This window comes from Rattus norvegicus, chromosome 2, assembly GCF_021556685.1.
Source record: "Rattus norvegicus strain SHRSP/BbbUtx chromosome 2, alternate assembly SHRSP_T2T, whole genome shotgun sequence".
NCBI classification, from domain to species: domain Eukaryota; kingdom Metazoa; phylum Chordata; class Mammalia; order Rodentia; family Muridae; genus Rattus; species Rattus norvegicus.
In genome coordinates this window covers 145,565,983-145,590,103 of record NC_141535.1, presented here as the reverse complement: position 1 = coordinate 145,590,103, position 24,121 = coordinate 145,565,983, and the positions used below count along the sequence as shown (strand labels likewise).

At 38.5% G+C, this 24,121-nt stretch overlaps 1 protein-coding gene across 2 annotated transcripts; it reads right to left on the bottom strand.

Annotated features, from left to right (window-relative positions):
- Positions 1 to 12,151: 12,151 nt before the first annotated feature.
- On the bottom strand, positions 12,152 to 23,694 carry Sucnr1 (succinate receptor 1). Of its 2 annotated transcripts, none has more exons than XM_087629615.1 (2): positions 20,586 to 20,755; positions 12,152 to 13,663 (listed from the first exon to the last, which is right to left on the bottom strand). In XM_087629615.1, the coding sequence occupies exon 2, from the start codon at positions 13,565 to 13,567 to the stop codon at positions 12,713 to 12,715; it is 855 nt and encodes a 284-aa protein (XP_087485741.1). In that variant the 5' UTR covers positions 13,568 to 13,663; positions 20,586 to 20,755; the 3' UTR covers positions 12,152 to 12,712.
- Between the last annotated feature and the right edge of the window lie 427 nt (positions 23,695 to 24,121).

Below are 24,121 nucleotides of genomic sequence, written 5' to 3'. Positions count from 1 at the left end.
ACTAAATTAAAAGAATCAAACAAAAAGTTATCTCAATTCTAAACTTTTGTCTTGATTATGTTTTACAGAATGTTTGTTTGGATTCCTGATCTCAAGGACTTTCAGCTGAGTTCAGTCAAGACAGACACAATAGGCTACAACATTTTCTCTATTTTCCCTACCCCTTACCCCGCCCCCCATGCACAAGGATATCTCAACACTCATGTACAGCTTGAAGAAGTTAATTGCCCCAATTCCCTGGATTTTGGAGGGGAATGAAGGTGGTTATCCTAAGGTTGCTTTTATGAGAAATTTAGAAATGGTCATAATTTAACAGGGAGGAATTAGCTAAATTGATTTGTACAGCCATAATCTCATTTGATAACTAAGCTAAAGTCATACTTTGGCATAGAACTTATTTTATAAAAAATGTTAAATGTACAAGGTTTGGACCCAGTCCTTCTGTTGATACCATTACAAAATTCTAAGTTGATTAAGCATAAGAATTAGGGGCCAAATAACAAATTCATGGCTCCTAGTTCACCAATACAGTGTTTTTAAAAATTCTTGTCAGAAATAGCTGGGACTAGTTAAGGGACAACAGTCTAGGTTACCTTATATAGATAGATGGCTTTCAAAAATGTCAGCAATCCACAAAATATGACATTTAAAGTTAATTTCCTTCATGTTGAGACATATCTGCTCCTAACAGTTCCCCTTTGGTGGATTTAATGAAGAAATTGAGCATCTTCACTTCCAGGTAATACTTTATGGCTAGGCAGCCATTGGACAGAAACTGTCTATTTCATCTACCAACTAATACTGTCCAAAAAGGAACACATTTTGTAGAATAGTTGACTGATAATCTTTGCCAAGTCAGAATTATTAGCCCTGCAAGATTTCTACCTTTCAAGAGTCTGTCAGTTGATTTTGGGCCAGAAGGCTGAAGAGTTGCGCTCACATGTTGCTAACAGAGGACTGTGTACTAGTGGAGATTTGTCTCTACAACCCCTCAGTTCTAGAATCCATGTTAGGCTTTCTATGTTTATAGATATTTGGTCTTTCTCACATTTCTACTGGGGTTGAAGACTGATTATAGTCTCATAGCCTACTTATGCTATTTAACTTTGAAAATATATATTTAATTAGATAGTTATTAGATAGTATATAAGCTAGCCAGGACATAACATATATTTTAAGCCTTTCTTAGGCTGGAATGGATAACTAAGTGTTCTGGTTAACTGATAAAATGTTGGACTATTTTATGCTTTTAAATTACAAAATGATAATACTGCTCAGCTTATGTTTGAGAGAAAAGTTGTTTTCTTTTGTTTTAGACAGAAAGAGTGAAATGTAGGTTGATGACATTATGCAGGTGAAGGCAGGTACAGGATAGAATAAGACCTATCATTGGATGACAAGGAAGGATGGGCAGGAGAAAAGTTTTGGAGGAGGAGGAGGAGACTGGAGCAAGAGGAGAGAGAAAGCAGTCAAGAGAACATGGAGGTGGATGTTAAGATTTCTCTCTTGTTGTTATGACTATTCTTAAGGGATGAATGTGTAATGGATTTTGTGTGTCTAGATGAGTGAATCATATCCTATCTAGGTGGACAATTATATCTTATCAATGAAATCAGAAATATAAAGTAAAATTAAATAAAAAATATCAGTAGCCTTCCTCTACTCAAAGGATAAACAGGCTGAGAAAGAAATTAGGGAAATGACACCATTCATAATAGTCACAAATAATATAAAATACCTGTGTGTGACTCTAACCAAGCAAGTGAAATATCTGTATGACAAAAACTTCAAGTCTTTGAAGAAAGAAATTGCAGAAGATCTCAGAAGATAGAAAGATCTTCCATACTCATGGATTGGTAGGATTACTATAGTAAAAATGGCCATCTTAACAAAAGTAACAGAATGCAATCCCTATCAAAATTCTGACTCAATTTTTCATAGAGTTAGAAAGATCAATTTGCAAATTCATTTGGAATAGCAAAACACTTAGGATAGTGAAAACTATTCCCAACACTAAAAGAACTTCTTGGGGAATCACCATCCCTGACATCTAGCTGTATTACAGAGCAATCATGATAAAACCTATATAGTATTGGTAAAGAGACAGACAGGTAGATCAATGGAATAGAATTGGAGGCCTGGAAATGAACCCATACACCTATGGTCACTTGATCTTTGACAAAGAAAGTAAAAACATCCAGTGGAGAAAAGGTAGCATTTTCAACAAATAGTTCTGGTTCAACTGTTGGTCAGCATGTAGAGGAATGCAGATTGATCTATTCTTATGACCCTGTCCAAAATTCAAGTCCAAGTGGATCAAGGACCTCCACATCAAACCAGATACACTCAAACTAATAGAAGAAAAATCAAGGAAGAGCCTCGAAGACATGGGCACTGGGGAAATTTTTCTGAACAAAATACCAATGGTTTATGCTCTAAGATCAAAAATTGACAAATTGGAATTCATAAAATTGCAAAGCTTCTGTAAGGTAAAGGACACTGTCATTAGGACAAAACGGCAACCAGCAGATTGCCGATCCTACATCTGATTGAACACTCATATCCAATAGATACAAAGAACTCATGAAATTAGACTCCAGAGAATCAAATAACCCTATTAAAATGGGGGGTACATAGCTAAACAAAGAATTCTCAACTGAGGAATATCAAATGACTGAAAAGCACCTAAAGAAATGTCCAACGTCCTTGGTCGTCAGGGAAATACAAATCAAAACAACCCTGAGATTCTGCCTCACACCAATTAGAAGGACTAAGATAAAAATCTCAGAGGACAACATATGGTGGCAAGTATGTGAAGAAAGAGGAACACTTCTCCATTGTTGGTAGGATTGCAAACTGATACAACCACTCTGGAAATGGGTCTGGAAGTTCCTCAGAAAACTGGACTTAGTACTACCTGAAGACCCAGCGATACCACTCCTGGGCATATTCCCAAAAGATGCTCCAACATATAACAAGGACACATACTCCACTATGTTCTTAGCAGCCTTATATTTATAACAGCCAGAACCCGGAAAGAACCCAATGTCTCGCAACAGAGGAATGGATACAGAAAATGTGATACATTTACACAATGGAGTACTACCCAGCTATTAAAAGCAATGACTTCATGAAAGTCATAGGGAAATGGATGTAAATAGAAAATATCATCCTTAATGCAATAACCCAATCACAAAAAATACACACATGGTATGCACTCACTGATAAGTGGATAGTAGCCCCAAAGCTCGGATTACCCAAAATAAAATTTATAGACCACATTAAGCTCTAGAAGAAGGAAGACCAAAGTGTGGATGCTTCAGTCCTTTTTAGCAGGGGGAACAAAAATATTCATGAGAGGAAACATGGAGACAAAGTTTGGAGCAGAAACTGAAGAAAAGGCCATCCAGAGAGTGGGTCAATCCCATATACTGCCATCAAACCTAGACAATATTGCTGATGCCAAGAGGTGCAAGCTGACAGGAGCCAGATATAGCTGTCGCCTGAGAGGATCTGCCAGAGCATGACGAATACAGAGGTGGATGCTTTCAGCAAACCATTAAGCTGAGAATGAGGACCTCGATGTAGGTGTTAGAGAAAGAGTTGAAGGAGCTAAAGGGGTTTGCCCCACCCATAAGAATAACAATACCAACCAACCAGAGCTCCCTGGGACTAAACCACTATCCAAAGGGTACACATGGACAGACCCATGGCTTCAGCTGCATTTATCAGAAGATGGCCATGTTGGGCATCAATGGGAGGAGAAGCCCTTAGTCGGCCAAAGCCAGATGCCCCAGTGTAGGGGAATGTTGGGGGGGGGGGAGTGGAGAATGGTAGGTGAGTGGGTGGGGGAATACCCTCATAGATGCAGGGGGAGGTGATAGGATTGGGGCTTTATGGATGGGAAATTGGGGAAATGGGATGACATTTGAAATGTAAATAAAAAATCTATTTTTAAAAAAAAAAAAAAAGGAAAGAAAGTAGCCTAAGCAAGCTATGGGGACCAAGCCAGTAAGCAGCATAACCTCCATAGCCGCTGAATCACCTCATTCCTCCAGGTTTCTGCCCTGTGTGGGTTCCTCTCCTGGCTTCCTTCAATGATGAACAGTGCTGTGGTAGTGTAAGCCAAACTCCCCCACCCCCTGCAAAAAACAAACAAACAAACAAAACAAACAAAAAAAACAAACAAAAAACCCAAAGAAAACAGTAAATCCAATTCTAAGATATCTGATGGCATATTCTGGCCTTCATAAACACTGCATACACATGAAACACAGGCATGTAGGCAAATCGCCCATGAACATAAAATAATACCTTAAAAGCGAATGTCTCCATGAACTAAATATTGAGCCTACATCAAAGAGACATTTAAAGTTAACTTCATTGCTTATTTCATGTGGTATTTTTATCCCCAAGTTGCAGGGACTAAAAGACCACCCAGGAGCCAATTACAATGCAAACACATAAGGTCTTTTATTAGGAGCTCACAAGCAAGGTCTCTCATCATCCTGGCCCAGGAGGTCAGAGTAAGAGCCCTAAGTCTAGGGGTATAGTGTATTTATTGCACTTACAGCAAGCTTAGGGAATTTCTATACAGACCAGCAAGTTATTATTTTAAAAACTGCACTTCTGGTATAATCTGCAGGAATCAGACATGGTCAAAACCACCTGACAAACAGGATGGTCTCTTTATCTATTCTCTGCAGGATGTCTTAAGTAACCTCCATGTACCTCCACTCTACTGTTATAGTCTGACTGACTGTTGCTGGGGTTGTGGGGTTTTTTATAGAATGATTACTCAGGTTAACTTTGTGATTTTCTTCCCAGAATTGGAGTTTAGACCCTGGATTCACACAAAACGGAGTTTCTTCAAAAACGGAGATGGTTAGACTTTACAAGTACTGTAGACCGAAGCTAGGACTTGTAAAATGCAAACAGTATTGCTTTAGTACTGCTGCTGCTGCTGTTACTACTACTATTACCTTACTATTATTTTTCATTTTGTCTAAAATAAAAATTAAACCTTTTTAGATTATTGGAAAACTAATACAAACTTCTGTCAGGTTCAAACTCTTGAGGTTAGATCAGCATTCCTAAAAGAACTTGTGAAACTGGTTCCCCTCTGTCAAAGGAAGCATTTCCTTATCTTTGGCAGAAGGGACAAGGGGCTATATGTTCTGTACACTGGCATAGCAAAGCACATGCAGGTCTTCTTACTACCATAAGGTCCTGTTACCTATTTTGGAGTTCCAGCTGGCATTCTGGCTTTTCCCACACTGTCCCTTACTCTCACTCTCTCCAGCTCATGGGCTTCCTTCTCCCCAGCTAACCATTCTTCCTCTAACCCTGCTCTGTTGGCTATGTTTGCTTTCTGTCTTCCTCTCTCAGTCCTCTTTTTATGCCCTCCTTTGGCCCCCACCTTTAGTCCTCTTTGTCGTCTCTCACTATCTCCCACTTTCTTATCATGGCCAAGTCCAGTCTGCTGGCCATGTTCAGTCTAGTATTTTCTCTCTCTGCTTTAGACCCTTCCAGATGGTTCTTATACTATGTCTTACATCTACAACAAAACCTTCTGCTTAACCATACTTTGGGACAGTCATGTTGTCTGGTGCTAAGACTGTCCATTATACAGTGTCAACGTTCTTTATCACTTCTAGTCCATAAAATTCTGAACAAATACTTGCTTAATTTTCTGAGATTTACTTATAGTTAAGTAGTTAAATGCCAGCTTGGGAAACAAAGATTGGGGATAAATGAGATGATGTTTTAAAAAAGAGATCCTAGGGCTGGAGATGGCTCAGTGGTTCAGAACATTGATAGCTCTTCTAGGGGTCATGAGTTCAATTCCCAGCGACCACATAGTAGTCTACAACCATCTGTAATGGGATCAGATACCTTCTTCTGGTGTGTCTGAAGACAGATACACTATATAAATCTTAAAAAAGAGTTCATTTTGAATTGTGAAAGTCTGTTGAAACTTCATATATCAAAAACAAGCAAACAAACAAACAAACAAAAAAAACCAACAAAAATCCGAACCAAAAACTCTTTTTGAGAAATTTTCCTACCAAGTTAAGTGAATATTTTCCAATCACATCATTTAAGTTCAAACATTAAACATAAATCAACTTACAAACTCAACATAATCCAATGGCTATCAAATTTTAACATGCTTTCATTATGTTCTTGAGGTAAATCACTAATGTTTCTGTTTGGTGATAGAATAATGTAAGGAATGTTTATCTGTTCATTTTATATATCTAAAATTTAATGTATTATTCATCACTTAGAATGCTGTTTTTAAATGAAATTTTTTAATTAAAATTTCATATGGAAGCACAACATTTATATAATTTCTGTGTTTCCAACTACCACCTCCAATTCCTTCAGTGTACCTCCATAGTCTGAAGTTCAAGATTTGTTTTAATATTTTTATTGTTACACATACACACAGTATATGTGTGTGTGTGTGTGTGTGTGTGTGTGTGTGTGTGTGTGTGTGTGTGTGTGTTTGTCTGTGACCTACAAAGTCCATTAAATGTTGCTTTTAAGTATACACATTTAGGCCTAACCACTTGGTATTGGGTAATAATCTATCACAGGGCTTTTTCATAGAGAAGACTGATTCTTCCTTCCTCTTTGACAACTGATGGCCTGAAGCTCTTCACTGAGGAGCAGACATTCAAATTTTTCATTATCTGCACTGGCATGTTGACTTGGATTGTCATTAACTGGATTTTCTTTAGTCAAATGTATGGTTGAGAAAAGGCTCACCTCATGCAAAAGTCAGTGTATGAGGATGAGTTTTCTGGAGAAACAACAAGGACACTGAGAAGTGTACTGGAGGCTGTTATCACTGAATAATGGCAACAGAGAAAGTGAGATAGCCAGAATCGAGGGCAAGATGACGTATGGCAAAATTCTTGCTTAACCATTCAGTATGTTTCATTTTCTTGCTTGCTTAACACCTCCTCAAATTCTTTCTAAAAAGTGCTGATCTAAAAATTTTTGAAGGTTCCATATGTGCTGCAGTACACGCTACTCAGCCTTTGAATGAGAAGACTCTCTTCTCCCAAAGACATCATTGATGCTGTCTGAAGCTGCACTGGTAGGATCATTCCTTTATCAGATAGTCCCATTTTTCTCACACAGGCTGTGTATCCCAGCCTCACTCTCTGATTAGCACTCTGACCATGACAGATCTCTGTAGGATTTTCATCATCCCCAAATTCACAGTGGGCCAGCATTATCTCTTCTTCCATGAAATTCTAGTCACCTTGGTCTCCATTTGCTTAGCCTAAGATGCTCCTGTCTGTTCATGGGTATAAAACTCTGAGATAATGAGAGAAAACTTTGGTTATTTATAACTTAATAAACAGCAGAATATCTGGCACACTTTAGATATCCCTAAAGATATTTATTAAAAAGTGGGTTCATCACAGAACTGGGAAATCATTGCAAAATTCTCCTTGTCTATTAGAGCATGATTTTTATGCTTATTTTGAATGAATTTAGAATGCATTTTCTTATCACTAGTTTATTGTATCTCATCAGCCCCTGTTATAGGGAATTTAATGAGCCAATGAAACACAGGGACAAAATGGTTCTGTGAGTAATATAACTGTCTGTTGCACCAATTTGTGGAAATGATGGTTATAGAATGTTTATGAGTTTTTTCATTTTGTTGTGCCTGCTCAGAGCTCTAAAATTCTGCCCAAGTATTAGTAGGAGGCCACAAATGCATGTGAAGACATGTGCCTCTGTTGTTCTCTGCATATGTCACTTTTATGTGTTCCCTTAGGGTTGTTGGATCCAAGAGTTCTGACTATTTCCGTAGCCCCTGGACACATCTTCCCCCTTTGTCTGGCATCCCAGAATCTCAGAGGCACCACCACCATCACTGGTGAGTATTACAAACATCATTTGTGCTTCAAATATAACTTGCTGGTTTTAGGTTATGTGTAGGAAAATACTTACTTTTGTCTTTCACTATTTGAAGATTTGGTACAATGCATGCTGCTTGTTTACAAAGTTATACGACTTTTATTTCAGTGCTTTACAATATTTGAAATAAATAACTCATCTGGAAACAAGCTTTATTTATCTCTTCCAATGATTCAGGCATTAGTGTTGCAGACTCAGGCCAGAAGACAAATCCATGTGGCTGACATTGTGTCACTGCTTCCCTGGACGAGATACAGCTGAATTTCCTGCGTGATTGTGTTTTGACAGTGGAGACATTTCTGTTTATCCTTCAGAGCGCCCTTTCTATATGGAAACCACATGCATCTTTCCCCAATGGGCAAAGCAGTAAATGGTTAAGTGTGGTCATGATTCCAAAAGTATCTGTTAGTCTTACAAAATTTACGAACTTTCTGATACATTGTTTATTATCTAGTTTGTCACACATTTGAACACCACAGGAAGCTTGCACACTTTGTGAGAGGCAGCCACAGCTTTAGCAATGGCTTAGCCTGTCTAAGGATGAATTCTCTTACCCTTCTCCACTGTGATCAACAATTTTAGCTATCCACAAGTGAACTGGAGTGAAGGCTTTTTAAATACATATGTTTGTACATTTAACTTAATACAACAACCTTCTATGGAAAGTTATGAAGTTAACATTCTTATAGTAACTTCAAACTCAGTTCTCAGAGATTAAATGTATGACAAAGCCTACATTTTTTCAGGAAAAAAGATCTCAGCAGATCAGATCATCCCTTTCATATATCAACACTGACCATCATTTTTTCAAACAAAATAAAATCTTTGCTTAGATCTCTAGAGATTAAAGGCAAGGGTAGTCACTTGGACAGCATTTCACAAAACAAAACAAAATGTCATAGAGAATTTATGTGCTGGAGCAGGATTACTGCATATTTTGGAGCCAAAGAGATCTAAGATTCAAAGTTACCTCTGGCCTTGTTTCTGGCAACATCTTTACGAAACCTCTTAAGGCTAGCACATGGGAGAGAGGAATCTGACAGGCCCCAGTAAGTTTAAGTAACAAAAGCAGAAACTATTCGTAGGATATTTCTGGTTTCATTTCTCCATGAGAATAATGCAAATACATCATTATAGTACCCTATTACATAGGGTGGCCCATGTGATGTGAAAGGCATCTTGAAATTTTAGAAACCAGGTTAAAAAAAATCACCATTTTTTTTCCTAACTAGAGATAATATTCCAGCAAATTCTCTATCTTAAACATGGAATTATTTTCAATAGAAAGTAAACAAAATATGTCTTCTAATTAAGTTTTATTTTTTTCTGAGTAGCATGTGAGAGAAGGTGGCTATGGATTTTGCTGGAAATCTCACTAGAACAGGGTTTTCTGAGACATATGGAAGGATTATATCACTAAAGACCCAAGCTTCACACAGTTGGTAATTATTTAGGAAAAGAATTCCATATAGCCAGAGTACATATTCTTATTAAGCTTATGGTATCCTGTGAAAATTTTATTCCCTGGTCCACCCTCTACAACAAAGTTCAAAACTGTTAAAGAATTTCACATCCTGCCTGTGCCCATGGAGAAGAGCCTACTCTTGATCCCATCCTCACATGGTCTTGGAGTCTTCTTCTGGGAAACTGTGACAGCAGGTTTCACTGAGTTTAATTATACAATAATCTCCAAAATCAATATTGTCACATATGATCGAAAATTGTCATAAAACTTTCATTCGTTCCTTGCTGTTGTAGTGTGCTGAGTTTGTGTAAGGTCATGGCCTCTGAAGTTCAGTCATATGACCCTAAGCAACCACTAAACTCCATATTTGTGTTTCTGATTCTATTACCCTTACTGGTTTTGATGAGTTCATCATGTTCATATATACAGAGTGCCAGGGTCTGACCTGACTGCAGTGCTGTCATTAGCTGAAATGCATAGGATGATATTTGGTGCTAGAAACATCATTCCCTCTACGGTTCTGAAAAATAAGTTTCTAATAGAAACTCAAAATGAAGGAAAAGAAGAGAACACCTGTTTAATGACTAATACTATAGATTAGAAAGTGGACTTGACCCAACAACCGAAGCAGGGTTTCTACAAGATTTTGCACCTGTGAATCTAGTCAGAGACATTGCAGCTGGGAAACCCCAGGCACTGTTTGTCCCCAGGTCTCTTACATTGGAATAGACTCATGGAAGACTACCACAGAATGGTAAGCAGGTCTGAGTAAAAACAGATTTGTTTTTATGCATGTGCACATGTGTTGTTGTTCGTGACCTGACATTCTCAATACTCACATTCCTCAGTGAAGGACTGACTGTATCTCCTGCCAATGACGTTTGACAGGAAAGAGGCTGGAAAGAGGACATGCTGGACTCCATTACCCAGGTGAATGCACATGCCTGGATTTTATCTGACAGCCCTTCTCATGTGATCCTCATCATCCCTGTGGTTGGTCTGGATGCCTGTCTCAGCTGGCTTTCTTGCCAATGAATAGGACACTGTTTTAAATGTTTCCCATCCAAAAAAATAACAAACTGAGAAACAAAAACTCCCTTATGAAGGGTGAATAGATAAGTAGTTTTAATACAAATAATAAAAATATAATTTGGAGGAGCAAATTGGGTGGGTGTGTCTGTATATATTTTTCTGTGTGTGGTGTGTGTTTGTGTGTGTATGGTGTCTGTGTATATCTGTGTGTGTGTGTCTATCTGTGTGGTGTTTATGTGTATATATATATAATATATATATATGTGTATATATATGTATATAAATATGTATGTGTATATATATATCTGTGGGGTGTGTGTGTGTGTGTGTGTGTGTGATGTGTGTGTATGTATATGGTGTCTGTGTGTGTCTCTCTGTCTGTGTGTATGTGTGCCTCTCTCTCTCTCTTTGTGTGTGTGTGTGTGTGTGTGTGGTATGTGGTGTGTGTTTGTGTGTGTATGGTGTCTGTGTGTCTATGTGTGTGTATCTGTGTGTGTGTTGGGATCTATTTTAGGACCTCATACAGGCTAAGCATATATTTTTGCAAGGCAATGGTAAAAAGGCAGCTTTTTATTTCCCTGAAAGTACTTGTAGGAACTGGTTTTAAAACTTCTATGAGGTATAAATCAGGCAACTTGAATACACACATAATCTAGAAAAAAATGGGCAAGATAAAGTATGACCACTGATCATTTTTTTCGTAACTCTTACTGGGCATTCAAGCTTGCATGGAGGGTAGAAGTTACCTTCTCTTTTTAAGGTTAATTTCCTTTAGGGGGAGAAATGATTCTGCTAATGGTTTAGCAAATAAAATTTAGTGGTATTTCTTGCAAAATATATATGACAACACATGAAAAACTATGTAAAGGGTTTTAAGAGTGAATACACAAGCAAAAAGGGAGTATAAACCCAAGTAGAGAGAAAATACTCAGACATAAAAAGGACATTCCCAATCTTTTCACAATACTTCCTAGTCTTTTAAGATGAGGGCATGGCTCTCCCAGGAAAACTACCCAAAGGATGTGGAGCTAAATGATCCTTGCCACTTAGTTGCTAGTTTCTGATATTAATAGTTTTACAATTTATTCATTTATTAATGTATATGCCTTCTTGTTCCTATGTGTAGTACGTGCTTTCAAGTGCTCACGGAGTCCAGACAGGGGCACCTGATTCCATGGAGCAGGAGTGACAGGGAGCTGTTATGAAGTTGCCAGGAGCTATTCAGTCAGATGAGAAGTAACCCAGACCTCTGCAAGAGCAATAGCTAAAACCAGGGCTCTTAACTAGCAAGCTCCAGCCTCCACAATGTCCTTTAAAGTTCAGTGTTTAGTGGAGATGGGAATGGAGGTGACTTTTACTGTGTGTCCATGCACGGGCATCATATTGTAACATCAAAATTCTAGGCAGCACAACCATCACAGAATCAATGGACTCATTTTGGTGTGTTATATTTTGCTGTGAGTTTCTAACACCTTTTGAATTTTGTAATGGTTGAATTTATGAACCCATCTTTGGCCTGTTTCTTTTCAGTATTTGAGTAAAATTCCTGTGGAATTTAATTATGATTTAATTTCCTGCCAACCAAATTAGAATATACCAATTTCCTTTGCTTAATAGTAAATATTCTACTAACTTAAACTAAGATTGTTTTTGCTCTAGCCAATCTAACAGAAAAGGACCAATAGAATAGAGATGAGTCGCAATCCATGATCAATACAGAGAAAATCAATTGTGTTGATTTATTTAGGCATTGCAGTTATTCATTTTTTCAAGAAATGTACTTTCTGAATATAATTGCTAATGTTGTACATTGAGTTCTACTCACCATTCATATAAAAGGTTAATATTGCAAGAATAAAAATAATAGAGACTATTTCAGAAACATTCTTATCAAGCTGACCAATGACAAAATGCATTCAGCGTCAGAACTAGCTGTCTCGTATTCCTCTTACACTGATAGAAAGAAGATGTCTTAAAATCTCCAACGCCTTGGATCTTAAGTGTCCAAATATTGACAACATCAGTTTTCTTTTGTTCAGTTCTTATGTGAAGATGTCAATGCTTTCTGGTGCCTCATTTTTCCATACTCTGGGTACAGCCTAAAATCGGGACAGATGGTTGCTCTTCTGATTCATGTGTGCCCAGTTTGTGCTCTAGCACTCAGGGTTGGAGGATGGTGGGAACGCTAAAGCCTAGAGGTGGTGGTCTACTTGGTCAAAACTCAACTGCAGAGTTGAGTCTTATTCTGGCTCAGTGAAGACCTACATTAGGTCAGAGCCTGAAGGACGTAAGGGACTTGAAGTATTGTCTCAACTTACTAAACAGCATGTCTCTGAAATGGTCTCCCACAAGGAAGTAGAAGATGGGGTTGACAGCACTGTTCAGAAAGGCCAGAGGTCTGGTCAGGATGTATAAGCATTTGATGGCCTTCTGGGAACATCCCTGTGGCCAGCTATCCAAGCGTGAGGCAATCCTCACATTGCGCATGATATGGTAAGGTGTAAAGAGTACAGAGAAGATCACCACTGCCAGGACCACCAGGCGCAGAGGTTTGTTCAGCGATAGCACAGTTGCCTGCTGCTGGCTCCTCTTCTTTAGGAAGACTACCATTTTGTAGTAGAAGAAGCACATTACAAACAGAGGAATGAGGAAGCCCAGCAAAGTCAGGCACAGGCTGTAAATGAGACTGTATTTAGGGTTTCCAGAACTTGCATAGTCGACACAGCTGTCGCCCTTTTCTATTGGGGTGGAAGTGATAAACGTGAGCATAGGTAGAACTTCTAAGGTCACTAAGACCCAGACAGCCAGGGAGATTAAAATGGCAAATTCCTTCTTTTGTAGAATGTGTTCTCGGAAAGGGAACTTCATGAGCAGATATCGGTCTATGCTAATGAAAGTGAGGAAAAGGATGCTGGTGTAGAGGTTGGCATGAAGCACATAACGGTTGCTTATGCAGAGAACATCTCCATAGGTCCAGTTCCCAGTGGCGTAACTCCTTATCAGCATGGGAAGCGTGCACAGGAAAGCAAGGTCAGAGATGGAAAGGTTGAAGAGATAGACGTTGCTACTGTTCCAGTTCTTCATGCAGAAGAGGTAGCCGAACACCACGGTGAAATTGCCAAGCATTCCAACAATGAACTCGATTCCATAAAATGCAGAGAGGTAGTACTTTTTCAAAATATTCTCTAATGCCAGCCAATTTTCACAAGATAAATTCTGTGCCTAAGGTAAAAGGGGAATAGAAGATCAAACATTAGATTGTAAACAAGAACACAATTTTATAGTAAACAACCACTGAAAACCTCAAACTTAACTGGGGAGAGTTGGTAAAGAATGTTCTTATTAGTCATGCACGGTGGCATGTGCCTTTAATACCAGGGCTGAGTATCCAGAGGCAAGCAGACCTAGCCTATATAGAGAATTTCAGACAAGCTAGGGCAATGTACTGAGACCCTCTCTCGAAAAATGAACATTTTATACACATTACTACATTGAATGGACATACCTACACTATATATGCATGTGGATACATTATTTCAACAAGACTTCATTGATATCTTCATATTGTGTTCTTGTAGCTAGTCGTGCCAGCACTGAGTAAAGCAACTGACTAATGTGAGGCCATGAATGATTTCCTGAGACGAATCAGGAAAAAATATACAGGACACCATATTATGAAAGTGAATAAAAGCAAGTTATAATTGACACATTAGAAGTGGAGAAGTGACTCCTGCAGTTTGTTCTCTGAATTCCACACCTGCATCTCCCCATATATACAGCACACATGCTTGTACAGCACTTGCATGCACACACACACACACACACACACACACACACACAAAAGTAAATACATAAATGATAATGAACAAATGAATGAGCGAATGAATGAATGAATGAATCAATGAATGTAATACAAATGGGAGAGAGTTTTGGGATGGAGTATTGTGACTACTTGACTAGGAAATAAGGAAAGACACATATCTCTATCTGAAGAAAACTGGTGTTCAAATACAGGACAAACATGGCCCAAAGCTCAGTGTAGAATCAAGAAGAAAGCTTAATAATCAGCAAAGAGGTGGGGGAAAGTGGTAAAATAGGGAGAAGATGCTAATTGACCTTTATATCTTCAGGGCCAACAACAGATCCCTACAAATTCTGATGAGTTAAACTGACTTGAACTCTAACCTAGGAAAGGAAGTAAAGTTGTTGAATACAATAGATGTTTTGAATAACTTTTTCTTGGTTGTATACAGTTAAAGATTTTTTTTTATTTTACTAGACGTAGATCATGTCACGGCACTTTAAAATATAATGTCTTCAAATTTAAAACAAGACTGAAAACCTTAGGAGTAATATTTTGAACACCATGTTTTCAATGCAAAGAGCGTAACCAGATGTGCTCACCAGAACTCACGAAGTATGCACGAGTAGATTCATTTGAGAAATGATTTCACTGAAGTGTAGAAACTTCAGTATCTTAATTGCTGCTGCTCTAGCAATATAACCTATAGTAGTTAATCTAGAAATAATAGAACAATTTTTCTTTGTTACACAGGAAAGTCCAAGACCAAAGCACTCCAGATTCAGTGCCTGGTGAGGAGTCACACTCTTCTCTCGGCAGTGACATAGGACATGACAGCTACCTGCAGGACTCTTACCAGGGTCCTATCTGATTCATGAGGATCAAGCCCTCACACAACTTTGACTCAGGTGCTGAAATTTCATATAATTACTTAAGTCTCAGCGTATGAGTTTTGAGAGCATAATATTCACACTTAGCTCTTGCTGAGGTCATATATCTAACTACTCTGATTCCCTTTCTCTTGTGATAAAATGCCCTGACAAATAGTAACTTAGGGAGAGTTTAGTGTAGTTCACCATTCCAGGTTACAGTGTATTGTAGCATGGGAGTCACAGTGGTGGGAGCTTGACCCAGCTATCCACATCACATCCCACAGTCAAGAGCAGAGTGGAATAAATGTGTGGGTGCTCGCTTGCTTGATTCTTATAACTCAGGAGTCTGCCTGGGAAGTGACACTGACCATCATGGGATGGGCTTTCAGCATCACTATATTAAGACAGTCTCCCACAAACATGCCCACAGACCAATTCAATGTAGACAGTCTCTCACTGAGACTCTCTTTGCAAGTGATTCTAAGTCAAGTCACATTGGTCTTTAAAACTAACAGTCACACGGAGTAAGAAAACATTGTGATAAGACACTCAATACTAATGCTGTGATAATGGCCACCAATCTCTGGTAATTGGCTACAATGTAGTTACACACAATATTTCAAGGACTGGAGTAATCTGAAAACATGGGTTTTTAGTTTGTTTTGGTTTGGTTTTTTGTTTTGTTTTTTGTTTGTTTGTTTTAATATTAGACACCAGTTATTTGTAACTGAGAAAGCAAGGTTCAAAACAAAATTTTATAAAGATTTCCTTCTTAAGGTTCAGAGTACTAATTATAGTCAAATAATTGCTTCCCTTATAAGTAAAAGTACCAAGACCTATACACAGTAAGTTTTCCTCAAGGATGATATGTAGAGAATATATGTACTTTTGTCAAATTCAGGCTTTATTGATGTTGACTCTTGCTTTTTTGGTGGTGGTTTATTTATGAAGATACATCAGAAATTTGTAGATAGCATCAGTATTTTATTGTTACTGTTGTGAGGTTGGTGTGTGTGTGTGTGTAAGTGCATTTATGTTCACACATGTGTTCATATATATGGTGGCTGGAGGTAAGCATATATTTCCTCACTCACAACTTGAATCTGTGAGACAAGCTTTCTCTCTGAACTAGGAGCTCACCAGTTGGCTAGAATGACTGTTCAGAAAGCACCAGGGATTCTCTCATTACTGCCTCTTAAACCTTGGGATTTTCCAAGCCCCACACCTCTTTTTAAGTACAGCTCTGGGCCTATGCCTCAGGCCTTTATGCTGTCCTGTTAAACACTTCACTGTTTGATTTAGCTTTGCACAAACATTGCTGGAGAACCAAGCCTTATATTTTCACTGTCAATTCTGCAGTAGAGAATGGCAGAGTTTATTGTATTTCTCAAATTTGTATTTCTATTTTCAGTCTTCTTTCTAGCTACTCCACTCAACTCACCACAACTATTAGACTATTAGTCTGAGCATCTTAGTTCACCAAAAGGGGGATTCTACATTGACTCAGTCCAGAGCCACGCTTTCTCGGGCCCCACTGCCTTCTGTAGACTGAGGACTTGCTGAGGTTATATCCCCAGTGTTCTAGCTTTATTTCCAGAACCAATTGTCTCTATCTTGTCTAACAACATTTAAACACCCTTGTCTATTGATCTGAAAATTTAGTCCCAGACATCCCTAGCATCCCAAGTTGCCTTCATCCTCAGGCTTGGTTTCTTGAAAAATGTCTTACTGAGTGCTTTGACATCTGGACCCCATTTTCAGCCTAGCACACTATATTCTTGTCGCTAACCATAAATTCTTCAAACAGCCAGCACACATCACAATCTAATGCTTAGTTTTCATTAGTTAATTTATTAGCTTACAGTAAACTTGTTAGGAAAGCATCTTTCATTTGCCTTTCATGACAGGGGCAACGCCCTGGCTTTCTTTTCCTCTCTCTGGTTACTTTCTGCATCTTTGTGGCTTAGGAGTGAGATGCTAAGTTTTTGTTTCATTCTGATTTCCTTTTTCTGTTCTTGTCTTGGGTGATCTTATTCATGTTCAACCGTAATGACTACCTACAAACATCTCCCACATTTCTAACCCATTGCAGAGCTGTCTGGTGAATTCAAGGAGTTTATTATTCTATATTACTGTGGATTGGTTTCTTGCAGGTACATCTGACTTTAAAAAAATTCTACTTTATTAACCAACCTCGAAGCACCTTTGTCAATGAAATAAATTTCCATTTATCCAAATGATTACCACAGAAATCTTTACAGTTGGCTGCAATTTAACCTCCATCTAGAACAAACTGCAAAGCCTTGTTGATTTTAATCTCTATGAGCTTCTCATATCTGCCACCTGTTGCTCACTACACCCATTGCAGAAGAGGACAGTTAGAGGTGCCATATTCTCCTCTGTGAAAAAACTATAGCTCAAAATCAAGGCATGTTGCTCTCCTTTTTTTTAACATTTAAAGATTTTAATATATACTTTTGGTTTTTTGTTTTGTTTTGTTTTTTATTAGATAATTTATGTATTTACATTTCAAATGTTATCTCCTTTCTTGGTTCCCCCCTCTCATACCCTCTCCTCCTGCTTCTATGAGGATGCTCCCCCTCCCACCCACCCACTTCAATCTCAACACTCTAGCATTCCCTTACACTAGGGAAACGAGCCTTCACATGGCCAAGGGCTTGTCCACCTACTGATGCCAGACCAGGCCATCTTCTGCTACATATAACACTGGAGCCATGGATCCCTCCATGTGTACTCTTTGGTTGGTGGTTTAGTCCCTGGGAACTCTGGTGGGGGAGATCTAGTTGGTTGGTATTGTGGTTCTTACTCTGGGGTTGCAAACCCCTTCAACTCCTTTAGTCCTTTCTCTAACTCCTCCAATGGGGATCCCATGCTGAGTATGATCATTAGCTGCAAGCATCCACCTCTGTATCAGTAAGGCTCTAGCAGAGACTCTCAGAAAACATCCATATCAGGTCCTTGTCAGCATGCACTTTTTGGCATCAGCAATAGTGACAGAGTTTGGTAGCTGCATATGACTAGGTGGGGCAGTCTCTGGATTGCCTTTCCTTCAGTCTATGCTCCACTCTTTACTCCCGCATGTATTTTGTTACCCCTTATAAGAAGGACAGAAGCATCCACATTTTGGTCTACCTTCTTCTTGAGCTTCATATGGTCTGTGGATTGTATCTGAGTATTCTGAGCTTTTGGGCTAATAGCCACTTATCAGTTATGCATACCATATGTGTTCTTTTGTGACTGGGTTACCTCACTCAGGATAATATTTTCTAGTTCCATCCATTTGTCTGCTAATTTCATGAAGTCATTGTTTTTAATAGCTGAGTAGTACTCCATTGTGCAAATGTACCACATTTTCTGTATCCATTCTTCTGTTGAAGAACATCTGTGTTCTTTCCAGCTTTAAGCTATAAATAAGGCTGCTATGAACATAGTGGAGCATGTGTATTTGTTGTGTGTTGGAGCATAATATGGGTATATGCCTAAGAGTGTTATAACTAGGTCTTTGGGTAGTAGAATGTCCAATTTTCTGAGGAACCTCCAGATCGTTTTCTAGAGTGGTTATACCAGTTTGCAATCCCACCAACAATGAAGCAGTGTTCCTCTTTCTCCAGATCCTTGGCAGCACTTGCTGTAACCTGAGTTTTGGTCTTAGCCATTCTGACTGGTGTGAGGTGGAATCTTAGAGTTGTTTTGATTTCCATTTTCCTGATGAGTAAAGATGTTGAACATTTCTTTAGGTTCTCCTTGTCCATTCAATACTCCTCAGATGAAAACTCTTGTTTAGCTCTGTACCCCAATTTTAATTAGGGTTATTTGGTTCTCTGGAGTTTAACTTCTTGAGTTCTTTGTATGTATTAGATATTAGCCTTCTATCAGATGTAGGCTTGGTAAAGGCCTTTTCCCAATCTGTTAGTTGCCATTTTGTCAACTGGCTGTCAGCATGTAGAAGAGTGCAAATTGATCCATTCTTATCTCCTTGTACAAAGCTCAAGGCCAAGTGGATCAAGGACCTCCACATGAAACCAGATACCCTGAAACTAATAGAAGAAAAATTGGGGAAGAGTCTTGAACATATAGGCATAGGGGAAATTTTCCTGAACAAAACACCAATGGCTTATGCTCTAAGACCAAGGCAAATGGGACGTCATAAAATTGCAAAGTTTCTGGAAGGCAAAGGACAGTATCATGTTTCTCGCCTATGTTAAAATCTCTCTGAGGACTAAAGTTTAATTTCTTAATGCCCCCATTCATGCCACTAGCATCCACACTCTACTCAGGCCTCTCTGCTCTGCTCTAGCTCATTTCTCTTCCTGCCCTCTGCACAAAGCAGTCACCCTGTGCCACCCCCTTCTGCATCTCTTCACTGCTGCTTTTTTACTTGTGAATGCTGCCCTCTCTCCACCTATTTTGTCTACTCCCTCTACTTCTCTCACGCCCCAGCTCAAAGATTGTTTCCCCAAGATGGCTGTCTGTCCACCAAATCTAAATAAATTTTGTGCCCCCAGCATATGCTCTCTTCATGTATTAATCTTTGTTTTACCCATTTTTACAAATTTGTTTTGTTCCTTGTTATCTTCTACACAGAAGCTAACCGATAGTATGTGGCCTAGAGTTGTATGCTGATCAGAGAGGGCTAGAAACCTAACTGTTCATTAATTTCATAAATTCTTCCTCCAAGACAGAGAAACAGGAAATCCACAAAATGTGATCTACCAATCACCATAAAATCTTCTCCTGTGCATAGTAGTACACACACACGCACACGCGCGCGCGCGCGCGCGCACACACACACACACACACACACACACACACACACACACACACACTGTATAACTTCAGGATGTAACTTCGCGAATTACTATAAGGACTTGAGACATTTAATAAGAGTTCAGTCTGAAATTGTTAAACATATAAAAGTCCAAAAAGTTATTTATCAAAATATTAATGGTTCCAGCCTTAGCAGTAAGAATCCAGATCACTTTTATTATGTCAATTTTTGGGGGGTTATCTGAACCTTCTGTCTGTCTGTCTGTCTGCTATCTATGCTTATTTAACTTTTAAAAATAGGATGCATGTAATTAGTAACATAAAACTTAAATTTCCAGAAATTAAAAAGAAATGGAGCCTGTACATCAATCCAGCCAGGTAAGTACAGTTCCCACTCCTCTCTAAAGAAGTTCCTTTTATTTTATTTTTCCCCAGATGGAGACTATTATGGAGATCCTCAACTGGTCAAACTAGAGAACAAGGGACCATGGGTGTTCAGCCCCGGTCAGTACATCGACAGCCTCTAACCCAATGCTCAGAGAACATCGTGGAGTGGAAACAGAATGACTTAAGCAAAGAAGCAAGGGCCGAGTGTGAATATAATGTCTTCTGACACGGCCCAGAACTTGTGCCCATGAAATCTCAACAAAATGCCTAAGCATAACTTGCACAATGACCATACCTGCTAACATGCCAATGTGAATGGGACATGTTTCAGAAGGACCCATCTTTAGATGAAGAGTTAGAGGCAACAACCACCAGCTGTTCAGAGAGGGGGAAATTAGTTCTCTCTAGGGATAAGCGCCCTGATAGGTTGTCAAATCCCAAGTGATCCCGTCTAAACATGTGTTCCTACAAGCACCAATAAATGAAATTAATGAGAGGTTGTTTGTATATATACATGTACATCTATCTCTGTACCTATTTAAATATGTCTCTTTCTGTTTGTATACATGTGTGTAACTAAAAATTACCCGAGAAACTGAGGAATGGAAGATCACAAGAGAAGCTGGAAGTGGGAGAGGCAGAGGAGAAAATGATGCGAATAGAGGATGTATGCGTGAAATTTACAAAACCTTTTAAAAATAAAGTTTAAAAAGAGAGACATGGACTTTTGAAAAGTTAACAGGTATTACTCTCTAGACAATGGGCTTCTCTCACTTTTAAGCCCAATCTGCTGCAGCATCCAGTGCCCTGAGTCTGGAAATTCTTTCCTCCTTGCCTTCTAGACCATTGCAATCTCCCCCCGCCCCGCGCCCCCCCCCCACTTTTCTTCACTGGCCAGCTATTTTGTACCTAGTCCTTGTGAGTCTAGGCTTTAATGCTGGAGTTCCTCAAGACTCACTGTGTGCTCTTTATATCATTTGGGAAATACTAAAGTGTTGGTACACATATTAAATGAAAATTAAAACAATAGAAAACTTCCGTGAGATAAGAAACTCGTTTGTTTCATTTTGAATTTCCTCTTCCTCTTTGTCTGACAATATTAGAGCCCATTTAAGCCGAGGAAGTGCCAGGGAGTTATGGGATTTGTATGTATCACGGAATGGGATGTGAATTGTATCCATGACAGCATGTGTAACAGGAAGCCAGGCTGCCAGTAGTAACTACCAATCCTGAGTCAGGAGCCAAGTGGAAGTGATGAAGAATTCTGCTTTTCGGTGGTCCTCCAGAGAGTCTGAAGAGTGAGTGTTTAGTTAAACACAGAGAGTACCAGGGATAGACTTAGGAAAATGGATGGCTAAATTCATCCATTACTATTTGTCATGATTCTGTATCTTTTGCCTGTCATACAGTGACTCCTGATTTAGAAACAAGCAAACACACAAACACCACTACAACAAAACACTTTAGATGTGTTCTTTTCTGGTTGACTGTGTGATAATGGGTAAGTAGTTGGTGTGTGCTTCCCTGGGAGAGACCATTTCTCCCACTCTCAGCATTCCATAGTTGACTGTAGTTCTTTGTTTGGGTTTGAGACCTCGTGGGCCTCTCCCTGACTACTCTAGCATGGTTGTTGTTGTTCTTGTTCAGATTAGTTTAGGAAGTCATGTTGGTGAGACTTTATGGATGTAGCTTCTGGCGTTACTAGGAGACACAGCTTCTCAGGAAATACCCTGACCTTACTAGCCTTCTGCCCTCTCCTCCATAGTGTTTCCTGGGCCTTCGGTGTAGAAGTTGTTTTGTAAATAATGTTACAGCAACTGAGGATGTTTTGTTTATGAGTTTCCATATTTATATAGGCCTGTAAGAAAAATTACTGCACAAAGAGGCCATAAATTAGAAAGTGCGCAGGGAGGGGTTTATGAGGAATTGAAAGAGAGAAAAAGAAAGGGGAAAATAATGTAACTATATTCTCAAAAGGACAAGAAAGAGTTAAACAATCAAAAGCGAAAAGTGTGGAAAAACACATATTAGTTTTAGAACATCATGCGGGTACAAATAACAAAAAGAAAATCAGGGGAAAACATTTAAACCAATTAGTCCTGTTATTTTTATGCTTTAATATTACTGAAATTTGTTTGTTAAAATGAGATTTTGCTTTTCATGATGTTTTATAATCTATTCATTTAACATATTTTCAACTTGTTTTATTTTTATCCCTTCATAGTCATAACATTAACAAATGATGGTATTACCGAGTTAGGCTCTCCAATACTTGTAAGCTGATTCAATTTCAGAAAGACACATTTTGAGAATATTGTATCCCAAATTCAGGTATATGTATGTCTGGGTATCTTTTGTTATGACACAATTATACAAATTAGCGAAGTAAGGTGTGTCCCTTTAGGCAAAACTCCCAATTCAAGGGGGTCATTAGCTATGAAGTACCACTAGCCTATCCTGTACTTTCCAGGAGCTGTCCTGCTCACAGACAACAGATATTGTGATCAACAAACAGTGGCTTACCGAGGTGAACCATTAACAGAACTTCCTTTAAAAAAACCACTTTGGTAACTAAAGGGAAATTGCTATTAGCTCCTAGCCCACGGAGTCTGTTAACAAGCCTCAGGCACAGCCACAGACTCTGTTAGAATTCGGAAGCTACATGGAAACTGAGTACACTTACATGAGGAAATTGCTAGTGCACATTCTTAATTTGAAATGAGGAAAATTTTCTTATAAAATTAGTTTTCTAAATTACAGTATATATAAAGCATTACAGTATATATAAAGTATACTAAACATTACAGTATATATAAAGTTGCATTTTTCATTAATAAGTTAGAGACTAGTTTATACAGTTTGAGAAGTAGAACCACAATCATTCTGCAGTTTACCAGTTCCTTTTTAAAATCTTATTCTTAAATCATCTCATTTTGCCAAATGTAAATGCAAATTTTAAATTTTAGTATGATTTAAAATTTACCCAACTCTATATTTTCCTAAATGTACATGGTAGGTTATTTTGCAATGATGCAAGTTATTTTCCTTTTCTTTAAATAATTTCACCTTTTCAAATCATTCTATTTATTTCCGTTGAGGCATTAACAAACACAGTAAGCCTTTAAAGCAAAAGAAATTAAGTTTTTGGCAATTAAATCAATGCATTTAGAGCTGTATTAAGTAGATGTGAAAGTCAGATATGATTACCTTTGGCTACTTCACATCTACTTAAGAACAGTTTCCTGGGCCTCATTTAGCTAACAGAGAACTTCCAAAAGAAGCCCTTAGCAGAAAGCTTTGTCTTCTTTTGTGTGTCTGAGAGACATGAGCTGCAGTATCCCTTACCATTCTGCTGACGGCCTCTTTCTCCACAGAAAACTCTGCCAGGAGCTGGAGACAGCTTCTGACCCAGTGCTGTGTGACTGGACATGGCCAATGCAATCTAATTTGCATACCATGCAGCCAAGATTAATAATTCAAAAGGCAGGGGTAATTTATTCAGAAAAATCTCCAAGCCATGCAGAGGAACTCTTGGAAAGTGAAGACACACAACACATGACTCATATTGTGGAGAATAGTTTTAACAAAGACATTTTAGAACTCTATAATTTAAATTATTTTATATACTCCCAAAACAGCAAAGAAGCATTCTATCTTCCCATGTATATGAGCATGGAAATATGTAGACACATTTAGGTAATAAGGAATAGCAAACATTTTAGGTTTAATGTACAGTTCAATTCATTTTTCATTGTTTTTCACATTTTTTGGTGACTTCTATACTACGCATACAATAACTAAACTACTTCATAGAAATCTGGAGGGAACTCT

Coding starts and splice junctions, on each gene's coding strand:
- Sucnr1 (XM_087629615.1), bottom strand. CDS start 13,567: ATGCTTGGCAATTTCACCGTGGTGTTCGGCTACCTCTTCTGCATGAAG.